Here is a 13,261-nt window from a genome sequence, read left to right on the forward strand (position 1 = left end):
CGTAACACAATGTAGATGAAATTTTTCAAAATCATTTTCGCGATCGTGATATAATTTCCGCGATGCGATGCTCGTTTCGTCTCGATCGCCTTTTGCCGGCTAATGAAATTCCGCATTTTTCTCGATCGAATCAACGAGCTCATCGAGCAATATTAATTAACGGAGGATGGCCGTCGAAATCGAATTGGAGAACACAAAGGAGCATCGCATACGTGAGCAAAACAATACGCGAATCTTCGCGGAGATCCGTTCCCCGCCGGCCCGAGAACGGCTTACGTAACCTGCATGCTCAATTGATAACCTTTCGATCTATCAATCCTCCATTTGTCACGGGAATCACGATGTGCAAAGAAAAGGCGATTCATTTAAATTGCAAACAACCGGAATCGCATGAAATACAATCGCCGCGGGTTCTTCGGCGTTCCCAACGATCGTTTTTCGTATTCATCGATGGATAATTTGCAATTTACATTTCTATCGTTACATTACGCCATTCGAAATTTATCTGACGGCTCGATCTACAAGGTGGCGAATCGTGGATCGGACGTAGTTTATCCGTAGCAAAGCCCGCTTGTATAAAATGAAATAATCCAATTCCGTCTCGGTTAATTGACGAAAGCGCGAGAATTCGCGTCTTCGGCGTCGCGAATAACTTGTCGGGATAAAGTTCGCCGGAGAATAATCAGGCGCATTACTAACAGACGATGAAACCCGTGACGCGCGCCGTGAAATTTCCATAATAATTACTGTCTAAAACCGGGGAATTCGTAAACTTCCGGGCCGCATTATCGCTGGCCAGGGGAAAGTCAATTAAGCAGTCCCAGGCGAGTAATTCGTTCCGCGGAATTACATAATAGAATAACGCCTTAATCCAGGACAGTAACCGGCCTGACCTATCTCAACGCCGGCAGAAGAGTCACGAAATTCCTTGGTGAAGAGCACGCGACACCTCGATCCACATAATTCCCATTCCAGTCGGTTTTCCAGCCGCATCCGCGGTGGTTGGTCGGTCGGGGGCCGGTTCTTTCGCGGTCGCATCCCTTCGCTCTCTTCCTCCTCCTCCTCCTCCTCCTCCTTCTCTTCTTCTTCTGCTTCTGCTTTAGCTGCTTCTTCGTCTTCTCTCCATTCCCCTGGCTCGTTTTCTGTTTCAGTACTGAAATGTCTGCGGCTCTCGTCGGACCCCGTCACCCTGAAGCTACGAAGGGGTAAGTGAAGTGCGCCAGCAAATTCTTTTATTCGCGTAAAGACCGGCATTGAGCCGTCCACGCGACTCCGTCCGCCTCCCGTCAGCCCTACAGGCCGGCTAAAAATAATCCCGTCAACTCCATTACGAGATGCGTCCCTTGTCTACCGTCGAACCGAAGACGACACCTTTCGACCAGCCATTAACCCCCTGCCGACGCCGGCGAGCTGCTCCCTCTCACTCTCTCTCGGCCCCTCTTTATATTTCGTTGGACACGATTTCCCTCGCCGCATACATTTTCCATACGGGCTGCCCGAGACGAAATTTCTTTACGCGCCAGATCCTCCGTTGCATAATCTCGTGGCGCGATTTTTACGGAAAATAGAATCGCGAGCGAATAATTTCCAGAATCGTTTTATCGCGGAGGGCGCGGCGGCGGCTTTTCTTTTTGATCGTCCTATATACGCGGCAGGCTTCGCGTGGCGGAGGGGTGCTTTCATACGGTTTAATCCACCGGGGAGCTGATCTCTAAGTGCAGACGTTAATGTCTGCTGTTTAATGTTACCCGAGTTGGCAAAGCTAATTTTCCCGGGATTTCAACCGGAACGTTTCACCAAAATTTTTAAAGGCGCTCAATAAGCTGTATATTCTTCGGTCGATCGGTATTAATTGTTGCAAGCTTAACGACTGCTCGATAGCAGTCGCTAAATTCTAAAAAGCGTTCCTTAAAATCCCAGCTGAATCTCAGGATTTTAAAAACGCGTCGCTGTAGTCGAGAATTTCCAAAAATTTGTTCGCGAGCAGCTCGCGCCCATCGCCGGCACCACCGTGAACGGTGAAAGTACGAAGAGGGAAATCGAAAGAAATATTGGACACGACGAACTGGTGTACCTTGCATTCTTAACGGTGCTTGCATTCCATCGATAAACGTCGTGCAATCAACGCACGCGTAGGTGGAGGATTTCTCAGCCGGTTTTTCGATGGACAGCTTAACGAGCTTATCGCGTAACGGTCAGAGCATTCCGTCGCGTTTCTCGGTATCGGCACTTCTTTCCCTTGTAAACGAGAATATTTTTCGAACCTTATAACCTGTTGGTTAACGCCATAACGAAACCTAATTGATTGTACAATTACGTCGCTGATATGGAAACGAATTCATGACGCTTTCTAAGACGCCGTTAAGACTAGAATCGATAATGTGCAACTTTCGAAGCTACTGCGAGCTAGGCGACCGGACAGCTGCGCGTTACATTAACAAATGTACCTGTTCGATATTCGTTTAGATACCGTTAACGCAAGAAAATATCAAAATCGACTGACACACTGCAACGATACGCGTTCTCGTCGCAAAAATCTTTAATAGAGTTTTTATTGCTCAACGTCTCGTCGTTTTTTCACAGCTACGGTGACTATTCACGTTCGTTTTATCTTATCGCACTTAATCTATTTTCTATTTTCTTCGGAGCTATTATTATGTTCGCCTCGACGGCATTTTCCACATTTTTCTTAGACGTTTGCCATTATAAATCGAGAAGCGAGAATCGGTCGGCGTTCTCACGATCGAAACCACACGTCCGGCGTGTGTTTGGTCGGAGAGATAGGCGCGAAAAACCGTGGATCCGATCGGATCGCTTGGATCGGGATCGAGTGCGTTTGCGAAGTCGTTTAAACAATTCCGTCGGAGCGACAGAGTTTGCGCGGGCCGCGACGCCGTCCGTTGCAGGGTAAATAGGTGAACGGTGTGCGGTATCGGTGGACAGCTGACCGTGTTGCGTGAGTGGAATCATCGTGTAAACTCGGTACGAGGCCAGATACAGCGGCGGTTTACAGAACCGTCGTGTCCGCCCGATTTACACCGGATTATCGTTATCACTGCACGCGCACCTTGAATTCATTCGACGACGCCGGGGGGCTTCCCCCCGTGTACCCGGCTGCAGTCTGTCTCCCTCCCGCCTAATGAAGTGTTTCCCAGCGTTCAACAACGCGACGACCCCTTTAAATAATTACACACGATCTAGTTTAACGAACGGGCCAGTCCGGCTCGACGACGTAATCCGACGCCGTCAGTCAGGTCCGATCCGGGCCGGAGGCCGGGGGATCGCGATCATCTCGCTGCGATTCGAACGCGGCGCCGCGCGACCCGTGTGCAACCCTCGCGTATTTCCGCGAAAATCTCGCCAGGATTCCTCCTCGTTTCGATGACGTTCTCGATCCTCGGTCGACGATACAATCGCACTGCTTATCGATCCTGGAGCTTTCGAGCAATTATAATGACCGGGCTGCGGATCTTCGTGCAAGCGTTCTCTGCCTTCATTGTGGACAGCAATATAGAAGGTTCCGTCTTTGGCTACATTAACCCCTTTGCACTATTGCGTCTCTCGGAGCTACGGTGATTACGACTGTTTCGTCCTTAATTATTTCCTTGATTTGCGTTATCGCGAACATGGAACCTCTGTCAAGTGGAACACGTTTCTATTTGATTCGTGCTCTCTCGAATTATTCAGTAGATATTAAGCATTCTAAATAAATCGATTCTACGGAAAGTACAAAATTGTGACGAATTTAGGAATATTGTTAAACCGATTCCGATCATCGGTCACCACCTTTGCCTGTTGGATTTCTTCTTCCGATTTACATTTGATCGATGTTTCGCCTCGTTATTAATCTCGACTCATCTTTCTCATAAATCCCTGGAATTTATAAACAATCAGTGACTGAAACTGTTGAGGAAGTGCTATATAAAGTTGCCGCTGGTTTTCGATGGTTTCTAAAAATCGTTCGACGAATTTGACACAGTTTTCACGGACGTAGAATATACGGTGTATTCTCTGCACTGTTTTATTAGACAAGAGCTATTTTGAATATAGATTGCACAGCTGGTTGTTCGTGAAAGGCAACTTTCTTCCGGATAATGTTCCCTCCGTATTTCGTTACCGTTGACGCAGTATTTAGTATGCATTCCTTCGTTTTTCGACGAACACGAATTGGCACGCCTCTGATTAGCGTTTCGCAGGTTGTTTCCACGTTTCGTCGCGATAACCGACACGCGTCCGGCTTCAGAGAAGTCCGACTTTCCTGTTTACGATCGCTTTCTTAAGTTTTCTTTTAACAATGGCACACGCTGGGTCTCGATTCGATTCACACGCGGACGGTTTCCGGGTCGCGAACATCGTTTCTCAGAGTTACGAATGTTTGATGATCCGCGATGCGAGACGATATTTAAATCGTTCTCGAAGTTGATTCCTTCCGGAGCAAATCGTCGTCGAGCTTCGTCATTTTTCACAGAGGCGGATCCTGGACGGCGGACTCGTCGAGGCCGAAGTAATCGACCCACTTTCGAAATCAAATTCTTCCGCGATTTCCGGATCGCGTATCGCGCGCGACCATACTTCCTGTTATCATTGTAGAGCACGGGGAAGCGTCGCGCCGTGCGAAACGCCGCCGATTATCGCGAACCAAATCCGTTGCGGCGACCGCGACAAAAATCGTCCGTTCTGTCATGGAAATGGCGCGCGAGAGAGAGAGAGAGAGAGAAAGAGAGAAAGAGAGCTCGCTCGCCGCTTTAGATGCGATGGCGCGCGGCGTGGCGCGTCTAGTTAACATATTATTGATTGTCGGTTTGCTAATCGGCTTTCCTCCGGCAGCGTTCATTGACCGAACGCCGGCTAATTGGCTTTTCTCACTTGTCTACGGAGAACAGATCCGGGGAAAGCGACGTATCGATTCGAAAAACGTGCATCGAATGCGAACGGACCGTGCAAATAAAACGCCTGCGCGGATTTATTTTTCGATTCGGTTCGATCGCGATCGCGATCGCGACACGCCCGTCGCGAATCGAACTCCTCTGTCTGATCGATCGGGTAATTGATTCCATATCGCGGTGCCAGACCTTTCTAATCGCGTACCAAACTCTCACCAACAATAGTCCCATGTGTTGCAGAGTTATACTTGCTGCGTCGCTGGTCATAAACGAATTTGCGTTTATTAGGGGGCTCGGCTAGTTTGTGACAGTTTGCTGGAAATCCCCGGCCTTGCGATAATTGCTTCCAAATGTGGCCTTAAACCTTAATTATTTCGGGTCCGAGCGCTGACCATCTGGGATCGGTAGGCACGCAGTTTTACGTTCGCGACAGTCGAACCATCATTTTTACATTCATTGCTCTAAAGGACCAACAGAAAGTCGGTTGCACCTTTTGCTTCAATTGTGAAGGCATCCCCAAGGAATGGGGGTTGCTTACTTTTTACATTTTAACCTGACTCAAAAATCGTCTATTCTAGCAGTCAGATTGCAGGGTTCTGCTCTCATAGTAAAAACCCAACCTTTACATATATTATTCTAGAATCGTGTGTTTAGCAGTCAGGCTGTAGGGCTCTGTTCTTATAATAGAGATACACCCTCCATTCAACATTCTTTCTTCCATCTTCCAGACATCTCTGTAATTGTTCATAAACTGGCTCACCCCTAACCGCATCCTCGACGCATTAAGTCGCCGCGAGGGCGGCGTTATTTAATCGTCGCGCCGCAACGCAACTACATATTTGTTAGCAACGATTATCGGAGAGGGATCATTCGATATTGGCTTAACGAAATGTGCGCAACGCGGACGTTGCGGACGCGATTTCGACTAATTAGAGAACGCAATAGATCATCTCTGCGTAGCGACATAATATTCGTCGTAAATTCGGATCGCATGAAGTTCCAATGGTAATTGCGTCCCATTGTTAATCGGAGTCTTCAATCTTTGTTTCTGGCCGCGGATATTTCGTTACGGAGGAAATTGATGATCAACGAAGCGACCTGGCGCTCGCGTTTCCGGGTTGATTAATATCACTAGTCCGTGATTTCGGTAACAACTTCTCGTGATAATATCGCGGCATGAAACAGCTTGGAGTGATATCGATCATTTTATTTAACTCTACGTTCGTTCACCAAGTAATACATTTTTCAAGGCGTCTAATTATTTATCAATCCCGTTTTTAGGCAGCTTTGTAGTAGAGACTTCTTTATTTATTTTTACAATATTCTGGCATCCGAGCTGCATTATTTAGATGCATTGTCGTCTATTAGCGAACTCGAATGTAATTGTTAGATAATGGAATGTTTCGGGTTATTAGAAAAATAAAACCTCGACGAATTAACTTCCAAGGCGCGTGAACGCGGAAATTCGAACTTCCTCGTCCCGGGGCAATTTAATTCGCAGACGTGCGAACGCGGCGTTCTATTGGCACTCGAGCCGAGTACACAAGATCGGAGTTTGCAATTGAATCGCGACTAATCAAACGACAGAGGAAACGCGCGCGCGTGTATTATCGAAGCCGGAATAAAGATGCCCGCGTTCTCCTAGACCGCCCGGCAATCAATGAGTCACTCTAATAGAAAATTGTTTGTTATCTGAACGTTTGATCGTTGGCTCGTGCGGTTAATTACGTGGCCCCTCGACGTTCTCTCCCTTTTTTTTATCCAAGCGCGCGTGAACAGCGACGTGCGTCGGGCGTCTCTTTGGCCCCGACCAAGGCGACAGAGAAGAGAGAGAGAGGGAGGGAGAGGGAGAGAGAGAGAGCCGTTTAGATGCACAGAGCCAGACGCGATGGTGTTTTCTACGGGTTATTATCGCATAATTCTATTATTACTATCAGGTTCAAGAGCGCCTATACGCGTCCAGTGCGTTCTATCATTAGATCGGCCGGGAGTTCACTCACCACCGGCTGAACATCGATGCTTTACTAGAGAACCAAGATCAAGTTCAATATCTACTCGCGTGAATCATTGTACAGGCCGTGCAATAATACACCGAATGCCTCGCGACGAACTTATGTACTTCGCGAATCGAACCTGCGACCATTCTTCATTCATGACTTCGTTTCGCGTGTTTACACGCGCGCGTATAGTTGCTCGATCCGCGAGGATCGTGTGTCGTTGCTTCTTGTAAAAGCATCGCGACAGATTAGTTGAGTTCAGTTGAATGAACTTTGACTTAGCGTTGCGATTTATCGCGAGTATAGTTACGATTAGTCTGCAGATTTTGTGCATTCGCGGCGAAAATGACTATTGCGGTCTGGGAAGATAGATTTTTGAAATAGTAAATGGACTATTAATGCTTGTATCTTCTCGGGTAATACAATTAGAAATGGTTACTGAAATTTGTATATAGTTATCGTTTCTTGGGAACTTCCGTACGTTTTACCAACTTGATTAAAGAAACTGAAGCTGGAAAGATAAAATAGGTGGTACTTCCTGCATCCTGAACGGCCGACACACTGCAATGAATTTTGAAAGCTAATCAAAACTTTGCGTCACCCGCCCACGGTGTTAATTATTTTTCTTAGGACCACTCTGAGATGTCAAAGCTGTTTAAAAGTCAGAGATAGGTGTAGATATTTACCCTGCGATGTTCGCAGTCCTCAACCCCTAGGAACGTCCACTACCGAGTCTAACGAAGCGGGTGAACCTTGCGAGTGTACAACTCTGCGAAGGGCGTAATTCTTAGGAATGTCTAGGGAAAATAGGGGTCGGAAGAATCCGTAAAATTCACGCGTCCGTGAAAGCGGGGCCGTCGCGTCGAGACAACTGGACATTCCCAACGTCTTGAGATCATAAAGTCGTCATTGTCCGGTGCTCGGAGGGTAAAGTAACCGTGAACGGGTCGCCCGTTGTCCTCTATGGCCGTTGAACAACGGGATTCCGCGGTGTTCGCCGCGCCTGAATTATTTAAGGGTGACTTCTCCGCGACGGCGGTTGTCCGTCGCTCGTAAATCCCTCGTCCCCGTGGCCGGCCACCCCCCTGGGAATCGAACTTATTTTCCCGTGTCATCCAGGCCGGCCGTTTTTCCCTCGGTGCCCGGCGCGGACACACACACCCTGCCCAGCGTGGCCCCTCGCCGCGGAAACTTTCCTTTGGCGCCGCTGCGACCGGCTTTGAAGTCCTCCACGAGCCGGCAATAAATTTTCTCGCCGCGCCACGACGCGGAGAAACGAAGCAGCCGCGGCTTTTTAATCAGACTTCCCTCGGAACGGAAAGACCTGTCCCAGTTACTGCCTTCAGCCGGCTGGAAATACGCGAGCACGCTCGCGCCGAGCGGAACCGGGCGACGCCACGCGACGCGACGCGAGACCAGATTATGCTCCGCGAAAACGAGGATGCCAGAATCTCCTCCGATGCCCTCTGCGGCTCTCCGGAAGACTTTTGTCGCGCGGAAAATACGCTTCGACGCCTTGCCTCAGCATCGTCGCCACGCCGGAAGCAAATTCTCCAATGCCCGTTTATTGGCAATCGCAATCTTCTCTCGGGTCGTCCCATAAACTCTTGCCGCTTGCTATAACCTATTTAAAAAGCTACTTGCGTCCAGGTGATCTCAAACTTTCAAACATCTTTTCGTCAAATTTAATTGGACGCCCGGAACGTAGTTGATCTTCTTGACAATGTAAATCTTCTCTTTGATCCGTCAAAAAGCGTGCGAATTTTTTGGTGAACCCAATATTTACTCCTAGTAATATATTACCAGTAGCGAGACTTTCTTACGGAACAGGCTGTTGGCAGGAGAAACGTTTTACAGCAATAACACCGAATGAAAGGTAAATCAATTAGTATTCGTTCCACAGATTGCGAGGGTAAGCACCGGAAGTAGACAGCGACCTGCAAGAAAGCTTCTGTACTCCTTCATATCTTCGGTCATTGACTGGGTTTTCTAGCTCGGCAAATAAAACTCTGAAAGAAAGCTATCCCTCGGCTGCTTACGTTTTTATTAGCAATTCGACAGCCAGTAGAAACGAGCGAAATGAGATTCCTTTCTACACACTCGGACCGATTTTCTTCACCGTGTTTGTTAGGATAACGTGGCAGCGCAATATATTATATTTGTTGCGCAGAGCTTTGTTTAATAATCCTTTGAAACACTTCAGAGTTTCCTCGCAATAGTCTCCTCGAAGCTGCAGCGTCCAATGATTTTCCCGAGCTTTTCTTCTCAGTTGACTCAACGTTTCTAATCTTCCTCGTTGAAACTAGAATAGGTCGGTCGCAAGAAGCGAATACATTTCGCAAATCTGGAGACGGCTTTGCCAAGTATCTCTCTCTCTCGCGTAACATTCGCAATTAGTCAGAGTTTCAATGACTTTCGCTATTCGCAGCTCGGTATCTCCCTGACTCAACACCGGCGAGAGTAATTGTGACAGATCAACAGGTCAACTTTCCTCTCGAGATACTGCTTATCGCGATCAGATACCGCCGTATATAACAGCACCCAAAACGGTCGTTTCCTAGAGCCTGCAAACACAGAAGAACGACGTTGACCGAGCCGCAGATAAGATAGCTCTGTTGTTTCTGCAGATCCCGCAATAAAAGCGCACGTGCGTCGCCTGTTATCGCCTGGACAGCCGGCATGCGACGAGACGGACAACTCGAAGATCTCCCACGAGGCGGCGACCATCGCGAACAATCCCCTGACCATATCCTCGGGAAATGGTGAGGACTCGGACGCGCGGAAAACCGGGACGCCGGAGCTGCCCGGAGGGTCGCCCCAAGAGCCGACCGGCGCGACGCAGTACACGACGAGAAGCAACGGTTCCTACAGCGACGCTTCCGATTCCTCCGAGCTGGAAGCGCTGTTCCAGCCGATCGACAGCTTCAAAGAGGAGGAGCGGGCCCAATGGAAGCCTCTGTCTGGAGAGAAGTTCGCCAGACAGAATAATACGCCTAGGTACGTCGCCGTCTATCGGCAGGATCACATGAACTCGATGCCAAAGCGAAGCTTCGTTTTCGCTTCGCGTCGCCCTCCGGGCGTACTCGATTCGACGGCGAAATAGATTTTCTTAGCCGAGAAGTTTCTCCGAGTAGCGCTTCCAGCTTCTAGCGGAGATCAAATTTCAGGTCTCCGAGTGTACCTGCAACGTTAATCGAACTTAGAGTCTCTCCAATTACCTAGATGTTAGAAAATGAACGAACGAGTCGACCCTTTTGCGGACGATAGGCGCGTGCAAGCTGTTGGACCGGCCGTGTCGAATGTCGTGAGGTCTCATTCTCGGGTCGGGGTGCAATCGAGGCGCTCGTTTGGTCTTCGTTTGGCTAGCGTACGAGACGATTATTAGACTAGCGGTCGAACAGCTGGCACGCAACGATTTCGAACGACCGTTGCTGGGAATGAAACTCGGGTGCGGATTCTTCGCTGCGTCCGCAAAAATTAGCAGAGGGAATGAAAGAAAGAGGGAGAGGGTGTAAAAAAGGAGTGTTGTGACGCAGGTTCGAAGCCTACATGATGACCGGTGACCTGATGCTGAATCTGTCGCGAACGCAGCAGAGCAGCGGTCTCTTGCCGAAGCACCAGAAGAAGGTCGACTCGCTGAGGTACAACAATCATCACACCCACCATCACCATAATCACCACAATCACCACCATCATAACTCGGTACCTACCAGTCCTAACGAGATGCTGGGCCACCACCGTGCTTACAAGTGCACCGGCTCGAATTCGGCCAGCACCTCGCCGGTCGGGATCAGCAAACGCGAGAGCGGCCAGTGCCCGGGCCAGAGCGACGCTAGCAAGCCGAACGCCGCGAGTTTCGGCTACTCGAGCGGCTTCGTGCGCACCTCGCGCTCCGAGGACCACTTGCAATTCCAAAAGGACCCGGCGATGAGCGCGGTCGACATTGACATCGACGACGACGTCACGTCCAGCCTGAACACCCTGTTGGACACGCGGCCGGACAGCGGCCAGGGCCTGTCCAGCGAGCGGATCGTCTGGACGTACAACGCGCCGGTCAGCTCGCCGTCCGCCTCGGAGCGCACCTCGTGCTGCCAGAACGGCAGCTCGTCCCAATCCTCGTCGAGTAGCTCCTCGACGGAGGGCACTAGTCCTCAGAGATCCTTATCGCCAGCCTCCCCTACCTCGGTCTCGTCCTCCGTCATGTCCTCCAATTCTGGGTCCCGTAGGTTCCCACCGCCGGTTCCCACGGGCACCACCGCCACCGCCCTGGGCCCCTCCGGCGACGGGACCACCTCCTCGGCCTCCGGCCTTCATCCCACCAACGGTGACCTCAGCCAGTCCGAGGCCATCAGCAACATGTCCAGTCCCGACTACAACGACGAGGAGACTATGGACATTCTCAGTGCTCGCGATATGATGGTCAGTGATCCGAGTGACAGTGACTCGACGATTCTGGCCAGCGAACCGCCCCAGAGACGGCTCAAGACCGCCGCGACCACGCCCACCAGTTACTCGTCCGGCCAGGACAGTTCCGAGCACAGGATAGTGATACAGGTCAAGGGGCCCGACAAGGATGCTCCCACCGCCAGGAACACCAGTCCCAGGCAGAACAGGCGACGCGGAAACCCTACCAATTCCGACCTAGTGCCCACCTCGACCGCCCAAAACACGGTGCAACGATCCTCTGGCGGGAACGTTACGCCCGAGTTTGTTGGATATCAGGTATTCCTTTTTATTTTTAACTGTCCAAACTATCCTCGCCGCAAAATTTGATTCGCTCCTCGAGGACACAAGACATTTACTCCCTCGATATAGACTCGGAACGTGCCCACCGCGCACTGTTCGCCACGCCCGCTCCACGCTGCACCGCCCACAGGGTGCTCGCGACCACGCCTATTCCGTCGATTTGCTCGCGTCCAACAAATATCGTTTTTCAGCTGGACTTTGCTGACTTTGGCGAGTCGCGGGGAAACATGTTTGATTCTTTGACGTTCGTTTCAGGAGCTGAAGGAGAGCGAGGACGAGAAGGAGGCGCTGAATATCGGCATCTTCGACGACAAGCACGGCACGTCGCCGCCTCAATCAGCGGACGAGGAGAGCGACATCGAAAGTTTGCACAGCTTCCATTACAGTCCGAAAGCGGTGGACCTCCCGTCGGCGGTTCGACTGGCCAAGAGGCTATACTCGTTGGACGGTTTCAAAAAGTCTGACGTCTCTAGACACCTTAGCAAAAAGTATGGGACACACGCCGGAACCATAGTTCGAGGCGCACATGCTCCGCGAGGCTTTAAGCAATCCCCTAACTCGGATTCCTCCTTTCTCGGTTCCAGCAACGACTTTAGTAGAGCGGTAGCCGAAGAATACTTGAGATACTTCAACTTCGAACGGGACTCGCTGGACGTGGCTCTCAGAAAGTTCCTTGCCCAGTTCTCTTTAACGGGGGAGACCCAGGAAAGGGAAAGGGTTCTTGTACATTTCTCCAAGAGGTTTCTCGATTGTAACCCTGGCGCCTTCAACTCTCAGGGTAAGTCTTCCCCGGATCGTGTGACAGAGATCGGGAAAAGGGCCGCCTCGAATAATCGTTGGCCGTCTATCGCCTTTTCAGACGCTGTTCACACGCTAACTTGCGCCATAATGCTGCTCAACACGGACCTCCATGGTCAAAATATCGGCAGGAAGATGTCGTGTAACGAATTTATAGAGAACCTCTCGGAACTGAACGATGGCGATAATTTCCCTAGGGAGGTGCTAAAGCAGCTTTACAACGCCATCAAATCGATCCCCTTGGAATGGGCCTTGTAAGTCGATTCAGTAACTGCGCTGCTGCTTCGAACCCGTCTTGCATCCGCGAGTTTTATTGCTAATTATGTCGCTGTTATTCAGGGACGAAGAAGGGGATGAAGCTGCGAACCAGGTGATTCAACAGGGCGATGGTCCAGTGATGCCTGGGACCGGGAATCCGTTCCTCGACGTGCCAAATGTTACGGGTGCTACGGAGTTTAAGAAGGGTTACGTTATGCGGAAATGTTGCTTCGATTCCAATGGAAAGAAAAGTAATTGCAATTATACCCTGTAAGGATTTGACAACGAACAATCCGAACATAAATTCTACGACTTGTTTCAGCTCCGTTCGGTAAACGAGGCTGGAAAATGTATTATTGTACATTGCGAGAACTTGTATTATATTTGCACAAAGACGAGCATGGCTTCCGCAATGATAGTTTGCACAATGCGATACGTATCCATCACGCATTGGCCACAAAGGCGTCGGACTATACGAAAAAGCAACATGTCTTCAGGTTACAGACTGCCGATCAAGCAGAATATCTCTTCCAAACGAGGTAAATTAATAATACTGTATTATTACATAATTACATTTCT

The 13,261-nt window shown here is 49.9% G+C and overlaps 1 protein-coding gene across 5 annotated transcripts in view; it reads left to right on the forward strand.

Annotated features, from left to right (window-relative positions):
• Positions 1–13,261, forward strand: part of Efa6 (Exchange factor for Arf 6) — a 61,134-nt gene that overhangs the window by 39,956 nt on the left and 7,917 nt on the right. For all 5 annotated transcript variants that reach the window (XM_078197151.1, XM_078197149.1, XM_078197153.1 and 2 more), the window contains exons 3-10: positions 1,152–1,205; positions 9,508–9,877; positions 10,417–11,602; positions 11,882–12,114; positions 12,211–12,404; positions 12,486–12,678; positions 12,764–12,933; positions 13,005–13,221. In XM_078197151.1, the coding sequence (XP_078053277.1) occupies positions 1,152–1,205; positions 9,508–9,877; positions 10,417–11,602; positions 11,882–12,114; positions 12,211–12,404; positions 12,486–12,678; positions 12,764–12,933; positions 13,005–13,221 (2,617 nt within the window). The remainder of the gene's footprint in view (positions 1–1,151; positions 1,206–9,507; positions 9,878–10,416; positions 11,603–11,881; positions 12,115–12,210; positions 12,405–12,485; positions 12,679–12,763; positions 12,934–13,004; positions 13,222–13,261) is intronic.

The sequence above is a fragment of the Augochlora pura genome, chromosome 3 (assembly GCF_028453695.1).
Source record: "Augochlora pura isolate Apur16 chromosome 3, APUR_v2.2.1, whole genome shotgun sequence".
Lineage (NCBI taxonomy): Eukaryota > Metazoa > Arthropoda > Insecta > Hymenoptera > Halictidae > Augochlora > Augochlora pura.